The sequence below is a fragment of the Scyliorhinus torazame genome, chromosome 21 (genome assembly GCF_047496885.1).
Source record: "Scyliorhinus torazame isolate Kashiwa2021f chromosome 21, sScyTor2.1, whole genome shotgun sequence".
Taxonomy (NCBI): Eukaryota; Metazoa; Chordata; class Chondrichthyes; order Carcharhiniformes; family Scyliorhinidae; genus Scyliorhinus; species Scyliorhinus torazame.
This window is the reverse complement of record NC_092727.1, coordinates 61,164,971-61,181,252: the sequence shown is the minus strand read 5'-3', so window position 1 is coordinate 61,181,252 and position 16,282 is coordinate 61,164,971. Positions and strand designations below refer to the sequence as shown.

At 52.5% G+C, this 16,282-nt stretch overlaps 1 protein-coding gene across 1 annotated transcript in view; it reads right to left on the bottom strand.

Moving 5' to 3' along the window:
• Window positions 1-16,282, bottom strand: part of LOC140398312 (suppressor of tumorigenicity 14 protein homolog) — a 141,272-nt gene that overhangs the window by 68,847 nt on the left and 56,143 nt on the right. The window contains exon 2 of the mRNA XM_072486861.1: window positions 7,884-8,043. Coding sequence (XP_072342962.1) covers window positions 7,884-8,043 — 160 coding nt within the window. The remainder of the gene's footprint in view (window positions 1-7,883; window positions 8,044-16,282) is intronic.

Sequence of the window (16,282 nt, the reverse complement as noted above, 5' to 3'; positions counted from 1 at the left end):
TGGGAATAGAGGGATACGGACCCCGGAAGTGTAGACAGTTTTAGGTTAGACGGGCAGCATGGTCGGTGCAGGCTTGGAGGGCTGAAGGGCCTGTTCCTGTGCTATACTTTTCTTTGTTCTTTCACCGTTCACCCCACACGTGGCAGAGTTTACGGATCAATGTCTAACTTATCAGCCATCTCAACCACCCATCTAACAAGTCACCCTCGATCCTGGGGGACTGCTTAAAGAATATTCAAGGAGCATCACAGATACGGCCATTTCTGATCACTGCCCATTATGGTTCCTCCTCCCAATCCTACTTCCTCTGAACACACCCCTGGAAAAACACTTCTCCAAATCACTTAAAACTGCACTTTCAAAACTATAACCGCTCAGCCATTAATCCTCCTTTCGTCACATTTCTGCAGCTTCTCACTTTCTCCATCACCACCTTCAATGCTCTAGTTCCCCATTAAAACCATGACCTCTCCCTCACTCAACTCCCTCCCTCAAGACCAAAAATGCAAACTGGAAGGGATATGGTGGACTACATCTGTTGGACCATTACGGGTCCTGTTTTCGTCTGCAAAAACGGTTCGCTAGTCCAGGATCATCTGTGAACAACAACATCACAACCCACCCTGGCTGCTCTTCCCCAGTACAAACTGGTCGAAGTAGTCAAAGTTTGTTTCTCAATGTACACAGACATGGCTTCTCCACTGCCAGTAACGGGCTCCCCGATTGGGGCAGAGAATCGAAAATCGGGACTGCGTTGTTCGAACCCCTGCTGGCGGTGAGATTAAGTTTCATGCCTGCCTGCCAGCCGGAGGTTGTACTTTAGTGCACATGGCACTCTATTCTCCGGTCCTCCGTGATTCTCTGGTCCTCTGGGCCAGGAATCACATGGGCAGGGATTACTACAGGTCTCTGGTCCTTGCCGTGAACCAAGGGAGTCGCCTCCAAAGTCAATCCAAGGACCACCCACCCCATCCACCAACAATACTCCCCCCTCCTCTTCCCCCACCCTCCTCTGATGTGTTGGGTACTCTGGATCTGTGGAGACTACGTTTACCTTAGCAGTAACATAGACCGGCTACCAACACTTGCACTGTGGGTCGACACTATGTTAGATTGACTGAAGACCTATGCCTAACCTGACCAGCCTATACTGCTGGCACATGGTGGATGTTTGTGCTACTGACTGTGGGCTCTGTCTCTCTCCGAGTGGGAAAACTGGTGCCCTCTGTCTTTATAGTGACCATGCCCTAACTGGTGATTGGCTGCTGGGTGCTGTGCGTTGATTGGTCTTGCAGTGTGTCAGTCAGTGTGTGTCTCTGCACCATCATATACTGATGTGTATATTATGACAGCCTCCTCCTCCCCCTTTTCTAAAATAAATGTGTGTTTGTGGCAATAAATAATGTAGTATGCGAATGTTCCTAACTATGTGTGGCACATGCGAGCATATTTACAGGGCGATGTACAGAAACTCTAAGATATTTACATTGTAATGTGTCTAGTGCAGATGGACAGTATGTAACACAAAATATGACTGGAACAACAGTATGTACAAACCAGTGAGTTAATCAAACAGGGTAACGAAACAATCAGTTCATGAGTTCAAAGAGTCCATGAATTCAGGCAGTTCATAATTTCAGTCTCTGAGGTGGGGTGAGGATTCTGGTTGACCGCCTCAAGGGTGGGTCAGGGGCCGCCTGTTCTGGAATGGACGGGACTGTGTCAGACTCGGAGGGTGGCAGAGCAAAAGGGAGATCTGCAAAGTCCGTGATGGGTTCGTCGTGATGGCGGGGCAGGACATGATGATCTGGTGGCGAGCGAGGAAGGAGTCGTAGTGCCCACCAATTTCGGCGAAGAAGAGAGCCGTCTCGTAGACGAACCAAAAATGACCTGGGGGCCACTTGTCTGAGCACCACAGCGGTGGTGGACCAACCGCCATCGGGAAGTTGGACACCGACCTCGTCATCAGGAGCCAGCGCAGGGAGATCCGTGGCGCGGGCGTCCTACGCCGATTTGTGTTGGGCCCCAAGACAACTGCATTCGACGAAGGACCAGAAGGTTGTCCAAGTCCGAGACATGAATGGCCGGCATCGTTGTCCGCAGTGTGCGATTCATCAACAAATGAGCCGGTTACAGGCCGGTGGACAATGGAGCTGATCTGTAAGCAAGCAGGGCGAGGTAAAAATCGGATCCTGCATCGGCCGCCTTGCACAGGAGTCGTTTGACAATGTGCATACCCTTTTCAGATTTGCCATTGGATTGGAGGTAATGGGGACTGGACGTGACATGTGTGAAGTTGTATAGTTTGGCAAAATTAGACCACTCCTGACTGGCAAAACACGGGCCATTGTCGGCCATGACCGTGAGCGGGATGCCATGGCGAGCGAAGGTTTCCTTGCACGCCTGAATGACCGCAGTTGAGGTGAGGTCGTGTAGCCTAACTACCTCCGGGTAGTTTGAGAAATAGTCCACTATGAGGACGTAGTCCCGGCCAAGTGCATGGAACAGGTCGATGCCCACTTTGGTCCAGGGGGACGTGACCAACTCATGGGGTTGCAAGGTCTCCCTTGGCTGAGCAGGCTGGAAACGCTGGCATGTTGGGCAGTTAAGAACGGCGTTGGCAATGTCCTCGTTGATTCCAGACCAGTACACTGCCTCACGGGCCCGTCGGTGGCATTTCTCCACTCCCAGGTGGCCCTCAAGGACGAGGTTCCGCATGCTGTGCGGAATGACGATCCTGTCCAGCTTTAGTAGAATTCCATCTACCACCGCCAGGTCATCTTTAATGTTATAGAATTGATGGCATTGGCCCTTGAGCCACCCGTCTGTCAGGTGGCGCATGACACGTTGGAGCAGGGGATCGTTGGCCATCTCACGACAAATATGGATGAGTCGTTCGTCCGTGGCGGGCAGATTGGATGCGGCGAATGCCACCTGAGCATCAATTTGGCACACGAAGCCCGCTGGGTCGCAGGGTGTGGTGACAGATCGGGAGAGTGCATCGGCAACGATAAGCTTCTTACCCGGGGTGTAAACGAGTTCGAAGTCGTACCGCCTGAGTTTAAGGAGAATGCGTCAAGTCGATAAGGTCTTTTTGAATGATATTGACTAGTGGCCTGTGGTCTGTCTCGACTGTGAACTTTGGGAGTCCATAAACATAGTCATGGAATTTGACGACTCCGATAAGAAGGCCCAGGCACTCTTTTTCAACTTGCGCATAGCGCTATTCGGTGGGCGTTATTGCACGTGACGCGTATGCGACAGGAGCCCATGAGGAGGCGTCATCACGTTGAAGGAGCACTGCTCCAATGCCGGACTGACTGGCATCCGTGGACATCTTTGTTTCTTTGGCCAGATTGAAAAATGCCAACACCGGGGCCTTGGTCAGCTTCGCCCTGAGTTCCCGCCATTCTTGTTCGTGGACGGGGAGCCAATGGAACTCGGTCGTCTTCTTAACCAGATTCCTGAGAGCCGTGGTGTGGGAGGCGAGGTTAGGGATGAATTTCCCCAGGAAATTGACCATGCCCAGGAAGCGGAGGACCGCCTTCTTGTCCTCCGGTGTCTTCATGGCCTTAATGGCAGATACCTTGTCAGCATCTTGCTGCACGCCAAACTGTGAAATGTGGTCTCCGGGAATTTAAGTTCTGTTTGACCAAAGGAGCATTTGGCCCTGTTGAGGCGGAGGCCATGCTCATGGATTCGTCGGAAGACACGTTGGAGGTGATCAATGTGCTCCTGCAGGGTGGTAGACCTGACGATGATGTCATCCACATATACGCGGACCCCTTCAATACCTTCCATCATCTGCTCCATTATTCTGTGGAACACTTCCGATGCAGAGATTATGCCAAACGGCATCCGGTTGTAGCAAAACCGGCCAAATGGGATGTTAAAGGTGCAGAACTTCCGACTGGATGCGTCGAGTTGGATCTGCCAGAACCCCTTGGATGCGTCTAGCTTGGTAAAAAATTTGGCGCGAGCCATCTCGCAGGTGAGTTCTTCGTGCTTTGGAATGGGTTAGTGTTCTCTCATAATATTGCGGTTGAGGTCCTTGGGATCAATACATATGTGTAATTCGCCGGATGGTTTTTCCACGCACACCATAGAGCTGACCCAGTCAGTCGGTTCTGTAACTTTCGAAATTACGTCCTGGTGATCCTGCAGCTGCTGCTTGAGGCGGTCCTTGAGGGGTGGCATTTGGTTTTAACAAGATTTTATAAGTGTATGGGAGTGTGCCCATGCCCTCGAATACATCGGGTGATGATGGCATTCAGCTGTGTCCGAAAGTCAGCGTCCTGAGATGTGGAAGCGTCAGCGGGTGACAGGGAGTGAACCCTTTGGACAAGGTTTAGAAGTTTGCACGCCTGAGCACCAAGCAGGGAGGCTTTAGTGGATCCCACTATTTCGAATGGCATGTTAGCCATTATGACCGGTGCGACACTTCAAGCTGGCAAGAGCCACTGGCAGCAATGGCATTACCATTATAGTCCAGAAGCTGGCAGGCGGATGGGCAGGATGGTAGGCTTGACATGGAGGCTTTCGACGTCAGACCGTGTAATGAGGTTGGCTGAGGCGCCGATGTCCAGGCAGAATCGGTTGCGGGATCGGTTGACCGTGAGGGTGGCACACCACTCGTCGTCCGGATCAATGCTGAATATTGGGAGAGACTTGGCTTTTGTCTTCTGGAGCATCTTATGTTTGGTGATGATGCCCACCCAAAATGGTGCTTTAGGGTCCTCGGTGACAAGATCCGGAATCAAGTCGGAATCGGTAGCTGGATGGTTCGGACATCCCTGCGTGGCTGGTTGGAGCGACGAGAAGTAGTAGGTTGAGCAGACCTGCATAGGGCTGCATAGTGGCCAAGCTTGACACATTGGAGACAGCGTCGGGATTTTGTAGGACATTGCCCCTTTAAGTGGGCGGAGCCACAGTTGCCGTACGTCGTGACGTCAGAACGTTCGGTACGCCACCGCGCATGCGCGGTGCGATCGTACGTAGTGCACACCCATGCAGTGCAGTCTTCGGCCTCGCCGTCCCCTCGGTCAGTGCGCGCATGCGTGGGAGCCCGCAAAAAGTGCACGAAATGGCCGCCCTCATCCAGGCTTAGGCCCTGGAGTTGTTCAATGGCTTGCACCCGCTCTGCCTCGTGGGGACCTTGCCGCGCTGTTTCAGCCGCTTGAATGTGCAAGTATCGGTTAGTGGAATGTTCATGCAGAACGCAGGTCTCGATGGCTATCGCAAGGGTGAGCTATTTAACCTTGAGGAGCTGCTGGCGTAGGGGGTCCGATTGCACACCGAAAACGATCTGGTCACGGATCATCGAGTCGGAGGTGGAGCCGTAATTACAGGACTGCGCGAGGATGTGAAGGTGGGTGAGGAAAGATTGAAAAGGTTCATCCTGACCCTGCAGACGCTGTTGAAAGACAATAGCGCTCAAAACTTTCATTTACCTCGATGTCACAGTGACTGTCGAATTTGAGCAGGAGTGTCTTGCACTTGGACTTGTCTTCACCTTCAGCGAAAGTGAGAGAGTTGAAGATATGGATGGCGTGGTCACCGGCCGTGGAAAGGAAGAGAGCAATCTTCCTGGCGTCTGAAGCAGCTTCCAGGTCTGTAGCTTCGAGGTACAGCTGGAATCATTGTTTAACGATTTTCCAGTTCGCACTGAGGTTGCCGGTGATGCGGAGCGGCAGGGGAGGGCGGACACTGTCCATACTACCGGATGGCTGATTGCTGGTCCGAGTCCGATCACTTGAAGGTAGGTCTATTAAACTCGAACATCACATACTGGTACCATGATGTGTTGGTACTCTGGATCTGTGGAGACTGCGTTTACTGCAGTAACATAGACAAGCTACCAACACTTGTAATAGTACAACTCTATTGTATTTAACTAAGAGCTGTTAAACATACTTGCACTGTGGGTCGACACTATGTTAGATTGACTGAAGATCAAGCCTATAACCTGACCAGCCTATACTGCTAGCACATGGTGGATGTTTGTGCTACTGACTGCGGGCTCTGTCTGTCTCAGAGGCTGCATCCCGAATGAGCGGGAAAACTGGTGCCCTCTGTCTTTATAGTGACCGTGCCCTAACTGGTGATTGGCTGCTGTGTTGTGTGTTGATTGGTCTTGCAGTGTGTCAGCCAGTGTGTCTCTGCACCATCATATACTGATGTGTATATTATGACATCCCCCTCCTCCTCCCACCCCCATCCCCCTCCTCCTCCCACCCCCACCTCCCCCTCCCATTGGGAAAACATAGCCTCCCAAACAGAGAATCTCATCACCACTTCTCCATGGTCTCAAATTCCCACGCTGCTTGTCCGATAGCTACCCCTGGATGAGCAGAAATCTGCATCAACTGAATATTGGGAAACCAATGCCATTGGCGTCTTCCCCGTGACAAATTGTGCTTTCTCCAGCTCCATCCTTCACCCCAGTTAATGTCGGAGGCTGAACCAGACTGTTCACAGTCTTCATGTCACATCTGACCCAGAGGTAAGACTCCGAACATATATCCAAGACCACCTATTTCCACCTCCATACCAATGCCCAATCTATCTATCCAATCAAGGCCCCACCTCCAGAATTCCCTCCATAAAGCATGATAGCACTCTCCCTTGCACGATGGCGCTCTCCCTTGCACGATGGCGCTCTCCCGTGGCACGATAGCGCTCTCCCGTGGCACGATAGCGCTCTCCCTTGGCACGATAGCGCTCTCCCTTGGCACGATAGCGCTCTCCCTTGGCACGATAGCGCTCTCCCTTGGCACGATAGCGCTCTCCCGTGGCACGATAGCGCTCTCCCGTGGCACGATAGCGCTCTCCCGTGGCACGATAGCGCTCTCCCTTGCACGATAGCGCTCTCCCTTGCACGATAGCGCTCTCCCGTGGCACAATAGCACTCTCCCGTGGCACAATAGCACTCTCCCGTGGCACAATAGCACTCTCCCGTGGCACAATAGCACTCTCCCGTGGCACAATAGCACTCTCCCGTGGCACAATAGCACTCTCCCGTGGCACAATAGCACTCTCCCGTGGCACAATAGCACTCTCCCGTGGCACAATAGCACTCTCCCGTGGCACAATAGCACTCTCCCGTGGCACAATAGCACTCTCCCGTGGCACAATAGCACTCTCCCGTGGCACAATAGCACTCTCCCGTGGCACAATAGCACTCTCCCGTGGCACAATAGCACTCTCCCGTGGCACAATAGCACTCTCCCGTGGCACAATAGCACTCTCCCGTGGCACAATAGCACTCTCCCGTGGCACAATAGCACTCTCCCGTGGCACAATAGCACTCTCCCGTGGCACAATAGCACTCTCCCGTGGCACAATAGCACTCTCCCGTGGCACAATAGCACTCTCCCGTGGCACAATAGCACTCTCCCGTGGCACAATAGCACTCTCCCGTGGCACAATAGCACTCTCCCGTGGCACAATAGCACTCTCCCGTGGCACAATAGCACTCTCCCGTGGCACAATAGCACTCTCCCGTGGCACAATAGCACTCTCCCGTGGCACAATAGCACTCTCCCGTGGCACAATAGCACTCTCCCGTGGCACAATAGCACTCTCCCGTGGCACAATAGCACTCTCCCGTGGCACAATAGCACTCTCCCGTGGCACAATAGCACTCTCCCTTGCCTCCCTCCTGTTGATGCTACTTAAAAATACCTTTTGCTGAGCTTGTGGTCATCTGCCCGAATATCTCTTGTGGCTTGATTTCCTATTTTGTTTTTAGAATGTTTCTGTTGTACTTTGGGTTGTTTCATTATGTTAAATACAACTAGTTATTGCTGGATATTTTGCTTTGTGTCTAGGAGCATTATGCTTGGATGTTGCAGTGCTTTGAACCAAAGGTACCATATACTTACAGTGAAAATGCCAAACAAGAAGCCCAATCATCAGCGAGAGGAGAGCAGCCCCAATAATCAGGCCAACGATTAGAATCACTTCTTTTGGTTTGCGTTTCTCAAATTTCTTCTGGTCACTTGCCGGGAGAAAGACCATTTCCTCAGCCAAGCCATTGACTTCCTGCAAAAGCCCATAAATTAAATTAAACACCACCAGGGCAACCTCTCCACAGCTCATCATGTTGCCACTTTTCACAGCATTAACCCGGGTTTTCAAAAAGCATTATAGTCCTGTAGTAAAATTATTCTGGTCATTTCATTACAGCAATAATTACACTTACATGTGAGGCAAAGTGAAAGTGACTGCCCTTGACATCAAGGCAGCATTTGACCAATGTGGCATCAAGAAACCTTGGCAAACCTGAAGTCAATGGGAATCAGAGGGAAACCTGCCTGCTCGTTGGAGCCATACCTGGTTGGAGGCTAATAGTCTCAGTCCTGGGACATCACAGTCCTAGGCCCAACTATTTCAGCTGTTCATGAATAACCCTCCTTCCACCACAAGGTCAAAAATGGTGATGTTCATTCATGTTTGCACAAGGTTCAGCACCATTCACGACTCCTCAGATGCCGAGGTAGCCATGCAGCAAGACCTGGAAAATATCCAGGCTTGGGCTGACAAGAGGCAAGTAAAATTCACACCACATAAGTGCCAGGCAATGACCATCTCCAACAAGAGAGAATCCAACCATCTCCCCTTGGCATTTAATGAAGTTACCATTGCTAAGTTCCCTATTATCAACAACCTGGGATTACCATTGACCAGAAATGTAACTGGACTAGCCTTACAAACATTGTGGCTGCAGGAGGTCAGAGGATAAGAATCCTGCGGCGAGTAACTCCCCTCCTGACTCCCCAAAGCCTGGTCCACCATCTCAAGGCACAGGTCAGGAGTGAGAGGAGTGCCTGGATTGGATTTGTTTTTTGTCATGTGTACCGAGGTACAGTGAAAAGTATTTTTCTGCGTGCAGTTCAAACAGATCATTTAATACATGAAAAGAAAAGAAAATGCATAATAGGGCAACATAAGGTATACAATAGGAGTGCAGCTCCAACAACACTCACAAAGCGGAACACTATCCAGGGCAAAGCCCTGATCGGCACGCCTTCCACAAACATTCACTCCCTCCACTGCTAAGGCACAGTAGCATCTACAAGATACACTGCAGGAGCACACCAAGGCTCCTTCGACAGCATCTTTCAAACCTCTATCATCAAGAATGACAAGGGCAACAGAAACATGGGACCACCACCACAAGTTCCCCTTCAAGCCATTCACTATCCTGACTTGGAAATTTACTACCATTCCTTCACTACCGATGTGTCAAAATCCTCACTCTACTTAACAGCACTGTGGGTTTATCTGCACACAGGGACTGCAGTGGTTCGGGAAGATAGATCGCCACCACACTACCATCATCAATTAGGGATGAACAACAAAAGTGTTGGCCTAGCCACTGAAGTCCACATACGTGAAGGAATTTAAAAAAGACTGGAGAAGGCAGAGGAGATTGCCCAGAAGAGGACATTGCAAAGACATTTACAACACAGCAAATGTGATGGGAGAAAAAGTTTATTCTTGCAACAAGTGGTTTGGGTCTGGAATGCACTGGCTGCAAGTGTGGTGGAGGCAGATTCAATCGAGGCATTCAAGGGGGCATTTGATGATTATCTGAACAGAAACAATGTGCAGGGGTACAGGGAATGTCATGATGGAGAGCTGGTGCAGACACAATATGCTGAATGGCCTCCTTCTGCACCATAACAATCCTGTGATTGTAGTTATGAGGAAAGGTTTGATAGGCTGCCGTTGTTTTCCTTGGAACAGAGGAGGCTGATGAGAGATTTGATTGGCGTGTAAAAGGTTGTGAGGAGCCTGGAGGAGTGGATGGGAAGAGCCTATTTCCTTTAGCAGTGAGGTCAGAGACGAGGAGACAGAGATTCAGTGCAGATGTATTGGGCAGAACTTGATGGCCATAGAAGGTGCCTTCATAACATTCCCAAACAGGTCGATCATCAGCCTGTAAATCCTTCCAATAAGCCCGATGGCAGACGGTAAGAGTGGGAGAGTTTCCTCGTTGTTCCTGAGCTGTAATTGTCTTTGTTCTTTAGAGGAAGACGGACCCCGGAAGTATAGAAGATTTTAGTTTAGACGGGCAGCATGGTCGGTGCAGGCTTGGAGGGCCTAAGGGCCTGTTCCTATGCTGTACTTTTCTTTGTTCTTTGTGAACCATACTGCAGAAGGCAACAGCAAATCACAGCGGCACTTTTGCCAAGGCATCATCACAGACCAATCCGATGGAAATCCATGGTCACCAACACCCTCTGAGGGCATCGTACCAGAAGAAGGAGGAAGAATTAAAGGGAAGATGAGGAAATACTTTTACTTTTCACCCAGAGGGTTATGGGGGTCTGGAGTTCACTGCCTGAATGGGTGGCAGAGACAGAAAGTCTCAACTCATTGAAACGGAGTCTGGATTTGCAACTGAAGTTCCACAACCTCGAGGGTTACGGATCAAATGCTGGAAAATGGGATGAGGCTGGGTGTGGGGTTGTCTGGTTGTCTTGTTGTTTGATCAGCACAGACACGGAGACACGGCCTTGGACACGGGCCTCCTCCTATATCCTAATTTGTTCTAAATGTTCTAAATACCTAAAAAGGAAGAATGTATAGAGAGGTGGGGAGAATGCACTACATGAATTACTCCTTAGGAGAGCCAGCAAGGAGACAAAGCGCCGAATGGCCTTCTTCTGTGCGGCTACGATTCTTTGATTCCATGAAAAGAGCAGTGACTGCACAGACACAACATTGGCTAACAGACAGAGAATGAGGGCGGTCAATTTAAAGAAAGAATGTGACAAAATAACATTGCAGAACGGACATATAATCACGAAATTAATGGCAATATAGATAAAAGATAGGTGGTTCACTTTTGTAGGAAGAATAAGCAGCTCACATATTGCTTGGAAAATTAATGCTTAAATGGGTAAGTGAGGTCAGTTCAAGAGGAGCAGCTGATTGGCGAGTATCTAGTGGACCCAATGTATTTTAGTTATGCCGGTTAGTGGGCTGATATAAAGAGGCAGAGCAGGATCTCAGAGTCTGATGGAGTGCACATCCTGTTCCATGTGATAATCCTTCCATCCTGAACAAACGCATTAACAGGCAGTGTGGCTGGAGCAGCTCAACATCTGGGTTTCACAGCTTAAAGGGCAACTGGCAGCCTCATGCAGGCACCAGAGCAGCGAAGGCCCACGGCAGCGAGGCCCTCAGGCTACTACAGTTCTGGGGTGGTCACCTTGCAGCACACGGTTGTGCAGGCCCACCGGTTGTGGCATCAGGCGGCGTCCAGGGACATTTTGCAGGTGAGGGCGGAGAAGGGGGAGGTGGGGTCGGAGCCGGAGGGGGGGGGGGGGGGGGGGGGGGGAGAGAGTGGAGGATATGAGGCAGTTTCTGTGTGGATTGGAGGTGGAGAAGAAGCAGACATTGGAGGAACTGTTGGGCTGAGGGAGGTGATAGAGTTTATTAGTAGGATGCAGTCAGGGAAGGCCCTGATGGCTTTCTGGCAGAGTTTAACAAACAATTTGCAATGGAGTTGGCCCCCTACCTGGTGGGTACGTTTAGTGAAAAGGGGACGTTGCCGGCTCCGTTATGGCAGACATCAATTTTGTTGATCCCGGACTGCCGGTTGCGGCTATGCGGAGCTAAGCCGCACGATTCGGCAGCTCCCGCTACCACGGACTTTCGGGCTCGTTAGAGGAGCCCCAACGGAACTTTTTTTTGACGCAATCCGTGGGGAAGGGAAGAGAGAGGTCCCCCTCCAACTTCTATGAAACGGACCAGAAGTGTAACGGCCAAAGGAGCGGCACTGGAGCAACGGGAGAAGCGAGGGAAAGAAAACAAAATGGCGGCGGCCAGGGACAAAGGGGAGCTGCAGGAGTTCATCAAGCGCTGCTACGAGGAGCAGCGCGAGGAGATGCGCAAGGAGACCTATGCTTTCGGCAATTGAAGGACTCCAGAGCACCCAGAAGGCCCACGAAGTTAAGATCCAGAAGGTACAGAAAAGAGTCAGTCAGAACGAGGACGAGCTCGTGGGCCTGACGGTGAGAGTGGAGCAGAATGAGGCGCTACACAAGAGGTGGGCGGGAAGACTCGAAGACCTGGAGAACAGGTTGAGGAGAAAGAATCTGCGAATCCTGGGTCTCCCTGAGGGAGTGGAGGGGGCCGATGCCGGGGCATACGCGAGCACGATGCTCGAGGCGACGATGGGCATGAAGGCCCCTTCAAGGCCGCTGGAGTTGGACGGGGCACATCGGGTGCTGGCGAAGAAGCCCCAGGCAAATGAGCCGCCAAGGGCGATGGTGGTGAGGTTCCACTGGTTCATGGACAGAGAGTGGGTCCTGAGATGGACCAAGAAGGAGCGGAGCAGTAAGTGGGACAATGCAGAGATCCGAATATACCCGGACTGGAGCACGGAGGTTGCAAAGCGGAGAGCAGGTTTCAACCGGGCCAAAGCGGCGTTGTACCGGAAAGAAGTGAAATTCAGAATGCTGCAGCCAGCGCGACTGTGGGTCACATACAAGGGCCAACACTATTACTTCGAAACGCCTGAAGAGGCGTGGACCTTTGTACAAGCCGAAAAGTTGGACTCTAACTGAGGATTTGTGAGGGTGGGGGGGATGTTTGATGTGTGATGGTTGTTGTATATAGGGTGTCAATCACGCGCAGTAAATGTTACATGGGCTGGGGGAGAGAGACAAGGCCGCGACAGGAGCTGCGCCAGAGGGGGCGGAGCGGGCTTTGGAAACCGCGGGTTTTTTTCCCGCGCGTGGGAAGAAAGGCGGGAAGGGGAACGAAGGAATGCATATTGATTGGGAGACTCCCACACGGGGAGGTCAATGGGACGGCGGGGGAAGCCGGGGTCAGCAGGGGTCAGCTGACTTACGGGAGTGACATGGGGGGAGCAAAAAAGCTAGACAGGGGTCTAGCGGGGGGGGGTTGCTGCTGCACTGGCCGAAAGGGAATGGGGCACAGAAGAGGTGGTCGGGACGGGGGTCCCCCATCTGGGGGACTGGAGGGTGAGGGAGGCGTGGACACAAGACTGGCCCAGAAAAGGAGATGGCTAGTCGGCGGAAAAGGGCTCGAGTGTTCGCACACTTAAAGGGACTGAAGGCGGACGTGGTCATGCTCCAAGAGACACATCTGAAGGTAGCGGACCAGGTCAGGTTAAGAAAGGGATGGATAGGACAGGTATTCCACTCGGGACTGGACGCGGAGAATAGAGGGGTGGCAATATTGGTGGGCAAGCGGGTGTCATTTGAGGCCAAGACGATTGTAGCGGACAATGGAGGGCGATATGTAACGGTGAGCGGTAGGCTGCAAGGGACGTGGGTGGTGTTGGTAAACGTATACGCCCCGAACTGGGATGATGCAGGATTCATGAAGCGCATGTTGGGGCGCATTCCGGACCTGGAGATAGGAGGCCTGATAATGGGAGGGGACTTCAATACAGTGTTGGATCCAGCACTGGACCGCTCCAAATCAAGGACTGGAAAGAGGCCGGTGGCGGCCAAGGTACTTAGGCGGTATATGGATCAGATGGGGGGAGTGGACCCATGGCGGTTTGCAAGGCCGCAGGCCAGGGAATTTTCTTTCTTCTCCCATGTACACAAAGCCTACTCCTGGATTGATTTATTTGTTCTGGGTAGGGCGCTCATCCCGAGGGTGGAGGGGACGGAGTATTCGGCCATAGCCGTTTCAGACCATGCCCCGCACTGGGTGGAACTGGAGCTGGGAGAGGAGAGGGACCAACGCCCGTTGTGGCGGCTGGATGTGGGACTGCTGGAGGACGAGGTGGTGTGTGGGAAGGTGAGGGGGTGTATCGAAAGGTACTTGGAGGCCAACGACAACGGGGAGGTGCGGGTGGGGGTGGTTTGGGAGGCGTTGAAGGCGGTGATCAGGGGAGAGCTAATCTCCATTAGGGCTCATAGGGAGAAGACAGAGGGTATGGAAAGGGAGAGGTTAGTGGGGGAGATTTTGAGAGTGGACAGGAGATACGCAGAGGCCCCGGAGGAAAGATTACTGAGGGAAAGACGACGGCTCCAGACGGAGTTTGACCTGTTGACCACGGGGAAGGCGGAGGCACAGTGGAGGAAAGCGCAGGGGGCAACCTTCGAGTATGGGGAAAAGGCTAGTCGGATGCTGGCACACCAGCTCCGTAAGAGGATGGCAGCGAGGGAAATAGGGGGAGTCAAAGATGGAAGGGGAGCCACGGTCCGGAGTGCGACGAAAATAAACGAGGAATTTAAGGCCTTCTATGAAAAGCTGTACAGATCCCAGCCCCCAGCGGGTGAAGAGGGTATGAGACGATTCCTAGACCAACTGAGATTCCCGAGGGTGGAGGAACAAGAGGTGGCTGGTTTGGGGGCACTAATTGGGTTGGAGGAGCTGAGCAAGGGTTTGGGGAGCATGCAGGCGGGGAAGGCCCCGGGACCGGACGGATTCCCGGTGGAGTTCTACAGGAAGTACGCAGACCTGTTGGCCCCGCTACTGGTGAGGACCTTTAATGAGGCAAGAGAGGAGGGGACCCTGCCCCCGACAGTGTCGGAAGCAACAATTTCTTTGATCCTAAAGTGGGACAAGGACCCACTGCAATGTGGATCGTACAGACCAATCTCGCTCCTCAATGTGGATGCAAAGTTGCTGGCAAAAGTGCTGGCCACGAGGATCAAGGACTGTGTCCCGGGGGTAATCCACGAGGACCAGACGGGATTTGTAAAGGGCAGGCAACTAAACACCAATGTGCGGCGGCTCTTAAACGTGATAATGATGCCATCGGAGGAGGGAGAGGTGGAGATAGTGGCAGCTATGGACGCGGAGAAGGCCTTTGACCGAGTAGAGTGGGAGTACCTCTGGGAGGTGCTGCGTAGGTTTGGGTTCGGGGTAGGGTTTATCAGTTGGTTTAAGCTCCTTTACAGAGCCCCGGTGGCGAGTGTAGTGACAAATCGGCGGAGGTCAGAGTACTTTCGGCTGTACCGAGGGACGAGGCAGGGGTGCCCCCTGTCCCCCCTGTTGTTCGCATTGGCGATCGAACCATTGGCCATGTCATTGAGGAAGTCTAATAAATGGAGGGGGTTGGTCCGAGGGGGAGAAGAGCATCGGGTGTCGCTACATGCGGATGACCTGTTGCTGTACGTGGCGGATCCAATGGAGGGGATGGTGGAGGTCATGCAGACTCTAAGGGAGTTTGGGGAGTTTTCGGGCTGTAAGCTCAATGTAGGGAAGAGTGAGCTCTTTGTATTACAGGTGGGGGACCAAGAAAGAGGGATAGTGGACCTACCGCTGAGGAGGGCGGAGGGGAACTTTCGGTACCTGGGGATCCAGACAGCCAGAAGTTGGGGGACCCTACATAAACTGAATCTGATGAGGTTGGTGGAGCAAATGGAGGAGGATTTCAAAAGATGGGACATGTTACCGCTCTCGCTGGTGGGTAGAGTGCAGTCGGTCAAAATGGTGGTCCTTCCGAGGTTTCTGTTTGTGTTTCAGTGCCTTCCCATCGTGATCACTAAGGCCTTTTTTAAGAGAGTAGGTAGGAGTATTATGGGGTTCGTGTGGGCGAATAAGACCCCGAGAGTAAGGAGAGGGTTCCTGGAGCGCAGTAGGGACCGAGGAGGGTTGGCGCTGCCAAACCTGGGGAGCAACTACTGGGCAGCAAATGTGGCGATGATCCGCAAGTGGGTTATGGAGGGAGAGGGGGCGGCATGGAAGAGGATTGACATGGCGTCCTGTCAAGGAACGAGCCTGGGGGCGTTGGTGACGCACCGCTGCCGCTCTCGCCAACAAAGTATACCACGAGCCCAGTGGTGGCGGCAACGCTAAGGATCTGGGGCCAGTGGAGACGGCACCGGGGTGCAATGGGAGCATCAGTGTGGTCCCCGATCAAGGTTAACCACCGGTTTGTCCCGGGGAAGATGGACGGGGGGGTTCCAGAGCTGGCATCGGGCGGGGATTGGAAGAATGGGGGACCTGTTCATCGACGGGATGTTTGCGAGCCTAGGGGCACTGGAGGAGAAGTTCGAGTTACCCCCGGGAAATGCCTTTAGATATATGCAGATGAGGGCTTTTGTGAGGCGACAGGTGAGGGAATTCCCGTTGCTCCCGGCACAAGAAGTTCAAGATAGGGTGATCTCGGGTGTACGGGTCGGGGAGGGCAAGGTGTCGGAAATACACCAGGAGTTGAAAGAAGAGGGGGAAACGCTGGTAGAAAAGTTGAAGGGTAAATGGGAGGAGGAGCTGGGGGAGGAGATCGAGGAAGGTCTGTGGGCTGATGCCCTAGGTAGGGTTAATTCCTCCTCCTCGT